Here is a 15,852-nt window from a genome sequence, read left to right on the forward strand (position 1 = left end):
CAGACAGACAGACGCATATCACCAGATTGCTGCATCAGCCAAAGTGTGAGGCCACAGTTTCTGGCATCAGTGTGTCTGGACGAACATCACAGGAATAATAAAAAGATGCAGGGATGTCAATCATCACCCAAAATGTTTTTTTTTTTCTTTTTCTCCCCATTTTGTTGGCAGCAGTCTCTCCATCTTGTATCTTGTATCATTAGAGGATTTTGCCTTTTGAGCAATGCTGAGATGGAAGACAGGCAAGGCTGCATGGGTAAAAAAAAACGAAAAAAAAACAAAACTCGAGGATTCTTGGGATCTTGTGGGAGAGGGGGGGGGGAGTCTTTGATGTTGTGGAGTTTCACGGAGGCAAATAACACACTTTGATATTTCATAAGCCATCTCTGCTCAAAAAAACACACACAAACATCTGCACACACACTCTGTCAAAGATGAGGTTTTGAATTACCACCGGGCTGAAAGATTTGCAGTTATTTTAGCCGCAGATATTTGTCTTAGTTTCTGAAACCGGTGAGTGAATATCCATCCTGTTTGATTTTGGGAGGAAGATAAATCAGTGTTTGGATGAACATAAAAGGTAATGTATTCATAAAAGCTGTGATGAGTGCAGCTGTCTCCAGCATCTGACATCCAATCTGAGACAAGCCGCCCGGGGAGGTTGGACCATCCTCCGCTGTGTGAGTGTGAGTGTGCATGTGTGCATTGATGTTTACGGGCACAACAAAGAATTTATTGTCTGATAGAGTATAATTTAAATTTCTGTGAAGGAAAGCACTGCAGGATTATTTCTATGAGTCCTAAAGATGATCTTATATTGCCTTCATAACTTAGATTGACTATTAAGCACATCGATAGTTAATGGCATATCAATATTTGAATGAATCTGCAATTTTCCATAGGGATGATTATTAAAAATGGCCAGTCAAGATATAAGTAGATTAATGAATGTAGACCTATCGATATCAAATGTTGCTTTAATATATGCTATTTATTTTATATATTGATGTGCATAAAACTCTTGCATAATATCATTTCAAAGATGCTAAATGTGAGATTGGGAGCATTTCTATAGTGCCGGCGGCTCATAGCTAACGGTGCTAACACCGAGGGAGAACTGCTCAGGTAGACATTACTCCTCTATATCTCAAATAGTTGTTAGCTGTTATATTAATGCTTTGGTTATCGTATCGAGCACCTTTAAGGTGGTAAATTTAAAATCACTGATGCTTATAATTCAACCCTAGAACAAATACAAAATCTTCTACTGATCAGAAATTGGTTTAAATGTAGTCTTTCTCACCAAATTTTGGTACCAATTCAAACAAAACTTCCCATTTCAAATTGGAATTATTCTGCCGTACGACAATTTGTCTTAAAGGTACAGTGTGTAGGATTTGGCGACATCTAGCGGTGTGGTTGCAGATTGCAACCAACAGAGCACCCCTCTGCTCACTCCTCCCTTTCCAAGACTGCAGTAACGTGAGCCGACGTGTGCAAAACCGTGGTATTCTTATAATAATAACACTACTTTAAGAGCAACAGAAGTCAGACGGCGGCTGGTTTTGCACTCTGCGGCTCACATTAGCGCAGTTTCACAAGCGTGTCGGAGAACTACGGTGGCCTTTAGGTAATGTAAAATCCTCCCTCTCTAGAGCCAGAGTTTGGTTTGTCCGTTCTGGGCTAACATAGTTATGAATATTTTATTCCGTTTCTGCTAATAGATCCCCTGAAATGCTACACACTGTTCCTCTAACCTCCTTTTGTATTTAAAATATGTGTCAAAGCGTTTGCACAACAAACCAAGACTGACATGTAATTTAAAATAGCTTCACACATTGGAGAAGGCTTATGTAGGATCATCCCATAATCACAGCCCCCACAATGTCAGCCAGGTTTCAGTTTGTCCCTCCTTTTAGATGCTCCATATGTTGAAGAAACACAAACCCTCTTAGAGGAATGAATGCAGCATAGAAATTTCTGCTCTACTGATGTAATTTCCATTAGTTTGCTAATGATTGGGGTTTGTTTCAGTGTTCATTACCTGGAAGAACTGTTTGGAAGCAGAGCAACTCTGTACCTGGCTCCCCCTCATTGTTGCTCCAGCTTTGAACGGTCTCCTGCTTAGAGAGCGCCGCCACATGATGTAAACCCCCATCAAAAATCCTAATGCACCGCGTGTCGACTGACTCAGGTGTGGTGTGGAGTCCAGGTCTTGCTGATGCATCAGATGTGTTTTGGTTCGCCGTGGATGCGAGGTTCATGTGGATGCAGCAGGGATGAGGCTTGTTATTCTCCTCAGCGAGACACGAGGCACGCACTCTAATTAGAACACATCTCCTGGTGAGAGAGACGCCGAGGTCTGACTACTCCTCCAATCTAATCAGCTTTCCACCTCACTTTAGCTGCTCCACTGAAAAAAAAACAGGCTTCCCGCTCGTCTGACAAACGGATGCAACAACAAGGAGACGGCACTGAACAACTGTTTCTAATTTGGAGGACTTTGCAGGATTTCACAGATCTCAATCTTGAAAGGGCACCCGCCCAACAATATCTCACATCTTTGTCACCGTCCTCTCAATCTCAGCTGGAGACGAGTTAAAAAGGGGTGGCTGATGATTTGGAGATGCAAAGATCTGAATGCAAATGGGAAACATTGATTTGTCAAAATATGACACGGTAGCATGGCCTACATTTAAATCTACATTTCAGTTGAAACTTTTTTTTTAGGTTTAGGCAATACAACTACAACTTCTTTGGGTTTAGGCAAAAAAAACAACAACAGTTACTGTAGGTTTAGGCAAAAAAACAGTTAAACACCGTGTTTTGGGTTAGAATAACTATGAATACATTGTTGGTTTCACACGGGATGAAAATTCCGGTCTCCGGGGTGAAAGGTGTTTTTTTGTGTCCAACCCTTCGTCCCCAACCCCCACCCTACACCCTATATTCGGTCTATACTCAACTCGTGACTTCCGCTTCTGCTCCTGTCATAATTACTACGGCCACTAGAAGTCACTGTTGTGTTCTTTTATAACTTCTTTCGATTATCTACCGTGTGAATAGATGATAAAACCTACAAATAGGTGTAGTAGGCCCCTATTGACCCACATCTATGGGGCTTATAGCGACTGATAACGCCTATTTAACAGCCTGACAATCTTCCACAGAGATAAACAAAATGTTAATTTTGGACCTGCCAACATTTTTAAAATGATTAATTCACAATCATAATATTTTTTTTTCCAGGAAAAGCCCTACTTTTATTCAGCACATCTCTAAAGGCTCTGTGGATGTTTTATTTTTCCAAAAAATATTCTTTTACATAAAATGTCATCAATAAGAGCTTTAATGGAGCACATGCACGCGCTTATTAAGAGTCATCCCTACAGACTGGAGTTCCAACACTGGTCTGCAAATAGTTGTAGAACATGTATCATTACGTACTTGAGACTGTGTGCCACAGTTGTCAGCGCTTCATTTTAATTTGGCTCCTAAGCCACTGGTGATCTCGACCACTGGGACATCCTGTCGGCTGCACAAGTTAAACTATTCTGAAGCATTAGGACTGAGCGAGGTGCACTGCTGCTGAATCTCTGCCTCTGCAGTGTCAACTGCTGTCTCACTCGGATACCCGGGAACCTCATTCTATCTCATAGCAAAGGAACGAGGAACTCTGTGCCGATGTGTACTATTTTAATTCGGTGCCGCTTAAATAGAGCGTGCATGTAACATTTGTATTGTATTGTGAACAACAAAAATGAGAGCAATATTAACGTTTCAGGGAAGGATTCCTTTTGAAAAAATCCTTTGCCGCTGCTTCTATCTCACTTCTGAGCTCATTAAAAATCCAAAAGAGTGAATGTTTGAAGCTACATTAACCAACAGGGACTCTGCAGATGAACTACATTACAGTATGTGCACAAGGAACATCAGTGTGACATTTAAACATTTAAAGTCAGCTACTGTGCTTAATTGTACTTGATGCTTTAGAGAAAAGCAGACCTTTTCTATTTTGATTTTCACCCCTATACGGTAAAAAACAATATTGCTGCCTTCAAGCTTTAATCGATAGATCACAACGTTCAAAAATTATGATCAAAAAAGCTTTAAACCTCTTTCTAAAACTCTAAAAAAGAACAATACGTGGCTGCTCTTGTCCTTAAAGTCGTATTATTAGTCTCAGCAATAACTCGCACTCTTCAACACTGATCCTTTCAGGCATTAAATAATGACCAGGCTGCTCCATAGGGATGAAACGATGTGGAATATAGGACAAATCCACAACATAACCTATAGGGAAATAGTTCATTTAGTCATGATGTTTCATATCAGCAAGAAAAATAAAAAAAATATTAATCACACATCAGTTTTAACAAATACTCATTAAGCTTAACAAGTGCCTCATTAGCTGGAGTGCAAATAGGTCACGTCGTAGTGCTCCGAAATGCAAAGGGTTTCGTGATTTGCATTGGCTGGTTCCTGAGGGAATTCATATTTGAAAAGAAAGCTGAGTGTGTGAGAGAGAGAGAGTGAGAGAGAGAGAAAGAGAGAGTTTTGACCTGCACACAATCTCTGGAGAGCTGTTCACTAGCAGAGTCTAATCAGACTGTGGCTGCTGCTTGTTCTAGGGGATCGCTCCTCTCCAGCCCTCAGGCCTAATTAGGACCCATGTGTACCATATAGAGAGTTGCAGCTCGCCTGTGACGACCGGATAGACGCTCACCTGTGTGCGCTCAGAAAGCCACTGAAATGAGCTGCAGCCAGCGAGCATGATGACAAGGAGGGCATCGGAGGTGGTGCAGCCTCACCGCCTATATATACGCCCCCACCTCACCTGGAGGTCGTATGAGTTTAATGAATGTGAGGACAAGGAGAGAGAGTGAATGAGAAGCTGAGAGAGAGGAAAGGCAGACGTCTAGGGCTGAGAGAGAGCCACAAAGAGTGGAGCATCTTTCATGATTTTTTTACTCTTAACAATGTGAGCACTAGATGCAAAGACCGAGGAGAGAGTCTGAACATGAAAACAAGAGCAGATTTTAGGCTTCCTGAGCTCCACTTTCTGTATTTCTATGTCAGACACCAAGAAATCTTCAAAGGATACTCTGTTACATGCGAATTTCAATCGGGCCTCAGATGAAGTAGTATTCAAACAGATAAAAGTACTAGACTTCTGAGGTATGTAGATAACAGAGAGGACCAACGTGTCCTACATTTTCACTGGGAGCCAAATCATTATTAATGAGTATTATTAGTTAAGGAAACAGATTCTCAGAGTTCAATGTTCCAACGTCTGGTACTTGTGATATTGAAAGATACACATTAAAATGCTGAGTAAGTCTCTGCTGTTCTGTATTTCTGTACTTCGGTGAACCCTCGCAATCTCACCGTTAATGTGTCTGGTTACTCTGGTGGATATAAATTTTATGATGTTGATATAATCATTGCTGAGCTCATACAGGGTTCTGATGAAATACTTACTGGTATATGTACTAGAGAAAAAGTAGCCTACAGAGAATAAGGAGGTCATAAATTTGCATTTATAGGGGACCTAGAACTAAATTATTCTATTGAATGCAAGTGCAGGAGTACAGGCAGCCCATTAGGCCGACAGCAGGGCCATTTTATTTTATAGCCCTCATAGGCTACTCTTTAACTACGCTGTTATTACATCACATTCTCACTCCAGACTCGTCAAATATGGCAGCTTGGTCAGTGGCACTAAGCTTCAAACTATGACCTCTAGCGTCAGTTTTGCACTGTAAATTTTTCGCTCGTCACATGCATACATTGTCTTTTCAAAATAAACTTCACAGGAAAGAACTCGGTTAGGTTTAGGCAACAAAACAACTTGATTAGGTTTAGGAAAAGATTGTTATGTAACGTTACGTAAGTTATTGTTTTGCTTTCACACGGGACATGGACTTCGGCCTCCCGGTGTCCTGTGTCTTTGGTGAATTTTATTTCTAAGTTCCTCTTAAACACAAGTATTCCTACATATAGTTAATGGTACCATGTATGTAATGTATACTTAAAAAAATACTTTAATTTCAAGCGTAAATTTAAAGTGCAATTTAAAGTGTTAGCTGTAACATCATAATGTGTGATGTGGAAATTGAATCATTTTCAATGAACTGCTCTTATGATAAGATAATCTCTTATATCCCCTATTCATGCATCACAAAGTAGTTTCCCCCTTTGTTTTTATAGTACTCTATCATTCTGGCTCAAGCTCAGACAGTGCGGCTTTAGTATTCATCCCATGTAGCCAAATCCAAACTTTTCACTGCAATCATGTGACACGCAGTCCCAGAATCTATTTGATAACCTGCCACAACGAGGTGTTCGCTGCTTTGTCTTTGAAAAGTGATTGAAATTCCTCACACCTACGCCCACTCATCCACCTATACCACCGCCGGGGCACACACAACAAACCTTACAGAATGCAATAAAAACCTCAAAGGGTATGTTTTCAGTAGCAGCTCTGGCGACGGATGCGAGAACTGTAAGTGGTCTAATATGCTGAATTTTTACTGGCTAGATATGAAAAGGGAGGTACAGTGCAGATTCAGGGATTAAAAAAAGGGATTCAACATCAAGGTCAAGGTTTCAGATGAGACAGAATTAAAAAATGTCATAAAGGTATTTGTGCTTCTGTTTCGTTTAATGACGTTCATGGACAAGCATTGTGGCGAAGGTAGTGATTAAATACTTCTGTAACAAAAATATAAACATGGTTTTTGCAAAGAAAGCACAGAGAACAAAGTGAAGTGCTGCATATTGCAGCGTATATATTAACTTACTCTACCTGATTCATGCTGGACAGAATGAGACAGAAAACCTTCCGCCCTGTATAGAAACTGATGAGACCAACAGTAAGTGATATTAGGTGGTTCACACTTATGGCTTTACATTTTCAGATTTACCACCACAGTGCTGCAGCTTAATCCCGCTCTCCCTGAAGACTTCACTGACATTTTCCAAGGTCTTGCTTTCAAGCCCTGCCGTGATTAGTGAAGCAGGTTTTAAGAGGAACTAATCCCATTCCCTGGAATTTCGCTTTTTTTATTATTTATATATAAACCAGTCAGCAGGTGGGGAATCTAGTCAGCAATTATATGCAGTAACAGGAACAGAAACGATGTGATCCTGAAGCTGAAATGACGGCTATATCGGCAACAAACAGGATGCTGATGCTGGCTGGTAACTCATCTTAGATTTTGCTCTGTTCATTAGTGTCACTTCAAAAAAATAATACTGCTTTTGCCATCTGAAAATCGTCTGCTGATAGTTGGCTATCCGCCCTCGCCGTGTCATATTAATGCAGGCAAACCTTTTTTTGAATTTGTGGAATACATAAATCTTTCTTGTGCCGTTTAAAAATATCTGTGAAACCTCTACTCCCACTTGAAATCGTGACCCACCATTTCATAAAACTTGACATTGTACGGTCTATAGAAGTCTCGCAGTTGCTCAATAGCGTCTGTGTCTATCTGCACGTGAGTTCTGCCCTTGGATTTGCCCAGGCAGCGAGGCGAGCCGCTGCTCTCCGGCTTCTTAAGGCAAGGGAAGCCTTTGGTGCGGTTGAAATAGAAGTGTTTGTCTGTGACAATGCGCTTTAGCCCAAGGAAGTCTTGCACCCGAGCCAACTCCCCTGCCGGGTCTGTGATAAGACGCTCTCCGCTCACAAAGTGGATCTGAGCCAGGGGGAAGTAGCGAAGCCAGTTTTCAAGGTGCAGAGCGTACAGGCCGATGCGAATGGCGTTCCACGACGTGTCCACGATGCCCAGACTCTGGTTTCTGAAGGCCAGATCCTGGAAGCTCGGCAGGTCGGGGGTCTTGGATAAAGTCTGGGTGTAATCTGATATTGCACGAGTGACGGGGTCACGCACCACCACGATGAGCTTGGTGTCTCGGGACATGGCGGAGATCCGGTGCGGCGTCTCTTTTGTCACAAAGTAGCTCGGCGTCTTCTCCATTGTGATTTGGCTTTCAAGAGTCCTTGGCATTAAACCTCTGAATAAAAGACGAAAAACACAAAGTAAGAGAAAGGTTTCCTCATTTACATTCACATTACTTTAAGAGTATTTTTATGACATTTTCTTGCTTTTTTGAATTGACGCACAGGGGACACGACGCCCTTGCGTTTCACTCTGTCGAAAGGAAAAAGTGTGTATTAGACGTCTATTTAGGGCAGGATTACACAAGTGGCTTTTCAAAGGCACAAAAGCACCCTATAACTGAGAAGCTCCAGTTTGGACATGAACCCAGTTTCTTGATGTAAATGATAATAGGATGCAAAGTCATAGTAGACTGTTGTCACAGGAGACTTGTCTCGCAGACAGCCCTCCCGTGCATCAGCCCGGCGTGTTCAAGAGTAATAAATCACTGTGAATGCAAACAGAACCCATATAGCAGAGTGACTCTGTTAGGTTACTTCTGGGTCTTCAAACTAGGCCATTGTTGTCTTTGAAAGAAATGAACTGGACAGGTATTTCTTCACAGAGTAAAAGTTTGAAGTTTGAACAAGAACAAGTACCTGGAGCTGCAATTAACAATTATTTTTATAATTGATTAATCTGCTGAGTATTTTCTTAACTAATCGATATATCATTTGGTCTATATATCATCAGAAAACTGTTAAAAATGTCCATTACAATTTCCTAGGTCCCAAGCTGGTTTCTTGTTTAGTCCGACCAGCACTCCAAAACCTAAAAATATTCAATTTACGATAATGTTATGACAAGGAAAAATGTCCACATTTCAAAACCTTAAACAAGATATTGTTTGGATTTTGTACTTGAAAATCACTTGAACGATTAATCAAATAATTGCCGATTAATTTTCTGTCGATCGACTAATCATTTAATCAACTACCGTTGCAGCTCTACCTGTAAATTAAAGCCCCTACTGTATGTGATGAATACTATAGCATCTTCCAAATGATTCTGAGGGTTTTTTGTTTACAGCAACACGTTCTCATCCCAACTCGTCACATACTCGCGCTTTGTCAGACCCCTTGGCGTGACCTTTCGGTCACAGTAAACACGTGGTTAACCTTGTTAATTAAACAAAAACGTTTGCTTAAGTTTAGGCAACAAAACCACCTAGTTAGGTTCAGGAAAAAAGCAACATGGTTGGGCTTAAAATTACTACGTTTGTAAAGTGAAAAAGAAACAGAGCGCTGTGAACACGGGACACAAACAATCAGCTGATTGTAACGTGACGCACGGGACACCAACAGCAGTCTCCTGGATGAAAGCCTTTCATTCAAGTGATAAAGGGTGCCTTGTGTGTCGGTATTACACACCGAGGGGCATGACAAAGTCTCTGTAATTTACGCACTGGGAATGAGAACAGGCTGTTTATAGAAAAAGATTGGTGCAGTCGATGTGTTGTTTTCAACTTATCCCCATTGTATCGATACTACCACTAGGGGGCACCATTTCAGAAATGTTTCGATCCTACACACAGTGGCTTTAACTTGTGAATTTGAATGATGCATTGGATGGTTACTTGACTGACGAATACAAGCGAGCGATGCATCATGTCATGTCTTAACTAGCTGGTGATTTAGCTGGAGTGTTCACTGTTGCATAAAGTTGACTGAAACAGCTGGGAAATGAACACTGGAGCATCAAAATAGACACAGCCCCCTGTTGCTTTTAGCTCCGCTAACGCTGACTCATTATTGCATTTCTTCTCATTTGCATATCGAGAATTAGACTACGACTATTCAATAATTTGGCCCTTATTGATGAGTGTTTACAGGAAAGTTTCCTGAGAGTTTGTTTTGAAAGCGATCAAAAGTCACTGAGTCGGCATTTGACCTTTCCTCACCAGCATTGACAGCTGACAATCAAACCACGGTAATAGGCGAGGGTTCACTCCTGTTTAACATCTCCAAGACACATCGCTGAGATGAAAAGGGCTTCAGTCGCTAATCGCCCTGAAAAGTGCCAATTAGTGGCAATACCTTCAGTTTATAATTATTCTATAATACCACTGATACTCATCCCCCCTGCAGGCTGCATGACAGCCAATCATTAACATGAGTGTGAGTGCGTGTGTGCATGATGGGTTGTCTGTATGCGTGCATGATATTTCATGACTAAACCAGAACATTTCTGATCTAAAGCTGTAATTAAATAATGATGTGGATGTTTTAAACTCTCTTTGTTAGTTGCACCTAGTTAAAGATGCGTCATGTTTCATTTTAGAAATAAATCCTATACTTAAACATTCATTTTTGAGATGAGTTTAATTGCCATATATACAAACAGGACAATAGCTCAGAGGCGTGCCAGCGACAGCCGGCCCGCACGCTGCAGTTTATGCTGTTTGCCCCGAGAGGTTGGGTTTTATGAGAAATCTGATGAATTGCTCTACAGTACATCAAAACAAGAGGGCCACTTTTCTGCCGATGTAAACAGTGCTCTGGCCTCAAAAGTTTCCTGCAATAAGAACGTGAAATGAGTCGAGAGACTGCAGAAAAACCCATCCAGCATGTTTACCCGCCTCAAAACATAATGTACACAGAGAGGCACCGAGGGGAGGAAAGGGGACAAATCACATTTTTGACAGTAAGCAGCTGATTTAATGTGCTTTTCACTTGTACTACTAGAAACTGGCTTGAGGCAGAGGCCACCATTTGTCTCAGCTTTTACCCAGTGGTGGAGGAAGTATTCAGATAATTGACTGAAGTAAAAGTACTAAACTGTGAAAATACTAAAAGTAAAAGTCCTGCATTCAAAATGTTGGTTAAATAAAAGTATGAAAGTATTATCGGCAAAAATTACTTAAAGTACCAAAGGTAAATAGTACTCATGATGCAGAGCGGCTCCTTTCACAGTGTTATATTATTATAGAATTTTTTATCACCAACAAATACTTTTAAGAGCATTTTAATGTTGTAGTTCGTCAATGTGGAGCCAATTTTAGATGCTTTGTATACTACTGGGTAGATTAGCAGTATAGTAGGCCACTGCATCATATATGTTTTTTTAATGTAAAAAGTAACTAGTAACTGTAAGTGTCAAATTAATGCAATGGAGTAACAAGTACAACATTTCCCTCTGAGAAGTAGTGGAGTATAAAGTAGCATAATTTACTCACTTAAAAGTAACCTACAAGTACCTACAAAATCTACCTAAGAAGGCCTACAGTACTTGAGTAAATGTACTTAGTTACATTACACCAATGCTTTTGCCTTTCTTTTTAATTATTTGAAGTATTTTGTCCCTCAGGAATAGATTTTTATTTTGAAAGAAGAAAAACTGGGAGAAGTCTCGTTCTGAAATATCGCGAGATGTCGTGTTGCCGGAAGATAACAGGTGAAACACATGCATGGTGGAAACGCGAGTGAAAAGCCGGACAGTTTGTCGTGTTTTAGTACAGAAAGCGTATCTTAGTGTTATCTAAAAGATGTTCAATGTCATGGCTGAATATTTAGATAATTTCTACAATGTGTATGAGGTCTTTGAAATTCGACGGGCAGCCCGTATTTAACGTTATTTGAGCCGGATATTCAGATTTCACAACGAGATTTCACAACGAGACTTCTCGTTGAACGGGATTTGGACGCAGTAACTGACTGGATCAAGTGACAGGTAAGAGAACAACGTGTTATTTCTCTGCAGGGTTCTTTCCATAATGTTGTCAGACATTGCAAATTTCAGGTCACCTGCAAACATTGGCAGACAAATTTTCTTTATATTAAGAAATATTATTTTTACAAAGCAATTCTAAAGCCTAAATTAAATATATGGTAACACAAATCCACAAATGTCACTGTAATTAGGTGATAATTAGCAAGTATTTGAAATTTCTTTAGAATTACTGCGAAATTACCCCAATATTTACCTATAAATTTAATGAAAATTACTTTACTATAAATATCATTTAATAATTATATTCTGCTATTTCCCCAATAGCTGGTAATTTAATTAATATATTTCCAGGAAAAAGAATACAAAGTTAATTGATATGCTTTATTTCCATGTCTGCTGGTAAATAGATAATAATTGGTAAATAAATTCTTTGAAATTTCTTTAAAAAACTCCCTGAATCATTACATCAGCTACCAGGTTACATTTGTGTAAACAATAAGTCCCATTAATGGTGAGATTTGTGCTGATCAGAAGTGTCCTCTTAGTTTTGGATTTGGAGGTAAATATTTGGTAAAAATTGGGGTAATTTGGCAGTAATTCCAAAGAATTTCAAATAGGTTACTTGCTAATTATCACCTAGTTACCATGAAATTTGTAGACCTGTAAAATGAAGTGTAAACAAATATAGTCATGGATTAAGGTTACATGATATATTCCATAATTCTACAGTCTGGTACCACTGACGCATTCTACCTAGATTTCAGAAGTGGCAGACAAAAACATTGAGTGGCCGGTAGAAATGTTTAATGACCTGCCACAGTGGCATGTGAGGAAAAAGGTTCATTTCAGACCCTGCCCTGCACAATACTGGACCTATTTCAAAAATTGTTGTCCCCATTAGACACAAAAACATGGGAAAATAGGGTTCAGGTTGAAAAATACTTAAGTTACCCCACAGCTGACCATCAGCCTTACCTGTCCAGAGACCTGTCTTTGGGGGCCTCCAGCCTATAATGAAAAGCTTCACTTTTAATTAATAAAGTAGAACTAGTGTCAGTTATAACTCTCCAAGTGTAGAAACTTTCACCACATCTTTGATTTCTTGGCATATCTGATCTTCTGCTATGTTATGAACCATCCAGACCTCTCAGGTTCATCTGGATCAAGTCTGCTTAGTGTCCCCAGAGTCACAACTAAACATGCAGAAGAAGCAGAGTTCAGTTTTTATGCACCAAATATTTGGAACAAGCTCCCAGAAACCTGCAAGACCAACTCCAACTCTGAGTTCTTTAAATCAAAGCTTCAAACTTTCCTGTTTGCTGCTGCCTTTTATTAAACCAGATAATGATCTTACACTGCACTAGAGCTTTTACTCTTGTGTGTTATATTCTATTTTAGCTTCTATCCTATAGCTTTTTTAGCTTGTTTCTATTTTCTAATATTTAATGTTTTTATAACTGTTTTAATTATGTCTTAATTTTCTTTTGCACTTTGTTGCATTGTTCTTGAATGTTTATGTAAAGCACTTTGAATTGCCCTGTTGCTGAAATGTGCTCTACAAATAAAGCTGCTTTGCCTTACCTTGGCACAAAACCTCACTGTTAAGAATTTCCCAGTAAAATAACAGTAAAGAACTGGCAGCAGGGTTGCCTTTATGTTTCTGTAAAATTAACATTATTATTATTAATTTACAGCTTTAAACTGTAAATGAAAAATACAGTTTGAACTGTTTTTTTTTTATTAATTTCACAGTATTTTACAGTTAATTTACTGTTTAAAGATACATTATGTAGCTGTTTTTCCACATTTCTTTTACATTATCTTACTGATTTGTTTTAATGCACTATTTAGGTTGTATTTTTTACATACATTTTAATAAACATTATCTTTGTTATTAACAGTAAAGCACTGTTTTTAGCAATAACAGGTTAATACTGTTTAAATCCTGCTGTAAATTAACACCAATTGTTTACAGTGTAGTGTCACTTATAACTCTCCAAGTGTAGAAACTTTCACCACATCTTTTGATTTCTTGGCACAAAACCTGATTAAACTGTAAAATCCTGGTGCCACAGATTATAGATTATAACACCTGTGCAGGTGAGACACATGCTCCTCCTCACCTGTACCACTCCAGGCCTCTGTCATAGTTCCTATCGAAGAAGTGTGTCTCAGTACCAGCAGCTCTCACGTCCGGATGGATCCTGATGAACTCCAGCACAGCTCTGGTGCCTCCTTTCTTCACACCGACTATGATGGCGTTGGGCAACTTTTTATTCCCAAACTTTAAATTCCCCATGGGAGGACTGGGCGTGTCGACTGAAGAAGGAGGGTTTTGGTGGTCGCTTTTCAGCCGGGATGCCTCCACGCTGCTCGGCCTCGCAGAGCCGCAGGAGGAGGCTGATTTCTGGATGCGCCTCTTGGCTCCATCAGCCAGGATTACGCGCTGATGGCAGCTGGGCGTCGGATCACCTGGCTTCTGCATGATGATGGAGGTGGTGGTGGTGGTGTCGGCTGGGAATAGTGCGCAGTAGCACAGATAAGAAAGGAAAACTGATAACAAGCAGATGGATGTTCTTGTGAGCCGGTGTGAGAAGGGAAGAAGTCGAGTGAAGAGGAGCACGCATGCCATCTCTCCATGGATATGAACAGTGCATGGTTTTCTAATGGATTCGTCCTCTCTGATGTTGTTTTTGAACTGTCTCCAAAAAAGCAGGAAAAAATAGAAGACAACTTCTGCGTCTTTGTCAGATGGTAGTCAACACTTCCACCACTTCATCCCCGGAGCATTTTAACACAATCCAACCTTGGTTCATTGAAGAAGCATCCTCTGCTGCTGCGTACTGAGTTTGGAGATGATGCTGCTGTAAAACTCCTGGACGTCTCCATGGTCACCGCGCACGAGTGAGAGGAGCAGTGGAGGAGTGAGTGCGCGCTCTGACAGGCAGCTCCAAACCCAGCTGAGATACAGAGAGATATTACAACACGGTGACGTCACAGCATCTTTGCATTCAAAAAAAAAAAAAAAAAAGAAAAGTATGCAGCTCTCCTCTCTCATTCATCTGACTTTACTCACTTCTCAGCAACGGTTTTGGCACATACGTAGTATAGCATGTATAGCTGCTGCTGATGCTGATGCTGAGGCTGCTGCTGCTGCATAGGAAAAATGTAAGCTTAATTTTTGCCAGTTGAATGCATCCTCATACCCTATGTGAAGGTATTTTTTTTCCAGCAAGATGAGATTCAGTATAGAATTTGAATATGTTTAAATGTGCCTGATGTATGTGGCACACCAGAGTTGTGACCTTTTATCTAAAGATGTCTGATTTTTTTTTTAATCTTTGCATTTAAAAAAAGTATCCAGCCCTCCCTCTCTCATTCATCTGACTTTACTCACTTCCCAGCAACGGTTTTGGCACATATATAGTATAGGATGTATAGCTGCTGCTGCTGCTGCTGCATAGGAAACATGGAAGCTTAATTTTTTGCCAGTTGAATGCATACCCTATGTGAAGGTTTTTTTTTCCAGCAAGATGAGATTCAGTATAGAATTTGAATAAATGTGGCTGGTGTATGTGGCAAAGGATGAACACACCAGAGATGTGACCTTTTATCTAAAGGTGTCTGATTTTTTTTTTTAATCTTTGCATTTAAAAAAAAAAAAAAAAAAAAGTATCCAGCTCTCCCTCTCATTAATCTGACTTTACTCACTTCTCAGCATGCTGGTAACGTTTTTTGGCACATATGTAGTATAGGATGTATAGCTGCTGCTGCTGCTGCTGCATAGGAAACATGGAAGCTTAATTTTTGGCAGTTGAATGCATCCTCATACCTATATACCAATTTATAGTCTGCACATATGCACATATTACATTTATTTATTGCACGAACTACATTTATTTATTGATGGACTGCGTACACTATGTTCACCCATTCACTCTGTATCTTTTATATCTCTATTATTGTTTTTTATAATTTTTGTATAGCTTTACTATCTCCTCTCTTTCACTCTGTTTGCTGATGTTGCTGCTTTGACACCTGAATTTCCCTCTGGGGATTAATAAAGGTTCATCTTATCTTATCTTATCTTATACCCTATGTGAAGGTTTTTTTATTCCAGCAAGATGAGATTCAGTATAGAATTTGAATAAGTTTAAATGTGGCTGATGTATGTGGCAAAGGATGAACACACCAGAGTTTTGACCTTTTATCTAAAGATGTCTGAAAAAAAAAATGTATCCAG

At 39.8% G+C, this 15,852-nt stretch overlaps 1 protein-coding gene across 1 annotated transcript; it reads right to left on the reverse strand.

The window, feature by feature from the left end:
* Positions 1 to 6,645: 6,645 nt before the first annotated feature.
* Positions 6,646 to 15,087, reverse strand: LOC119480039 (heparan sulfate glucosamine 3-O-sulfotransferase 2-like). Its single transcript, XM_037756108.1, has 2 exons — positions 13,733 to 15,087; positions 6,646 to 8,016 (listed from the first exon to the last, which is right to left on the reverse strand). Exons 1-2 carry the CDS (start codon positions 14,239 to 14,241, stop codon positions 7,398 to 7,400), a joined length of 1,128 nt encoding a protein of 375 aa, XP_037612036.1. The 5' UTR covers positions 14,242 to 15,087; the 3' UTR covers positions 6,646 to 7,397.
* Positions 15,088 to 15,852: the final 765 nt, after the last annotated feature.

Source organism: Sebastes umbrosus, chromosome 20 (genome assembly GCF_015220745.1).
Source record: "Sebastes umbrosus isolate fSebUmb1 chromosome 20, fSebUmb1.pri, whole genome shotgun sequence".
Classification (NCBI taxonomy): Eukaryota; Metazoa; Chordata; class Actinopteri; order Perciformes; family Sebastidae; genus Sebastes; species Sebastes umbrosus.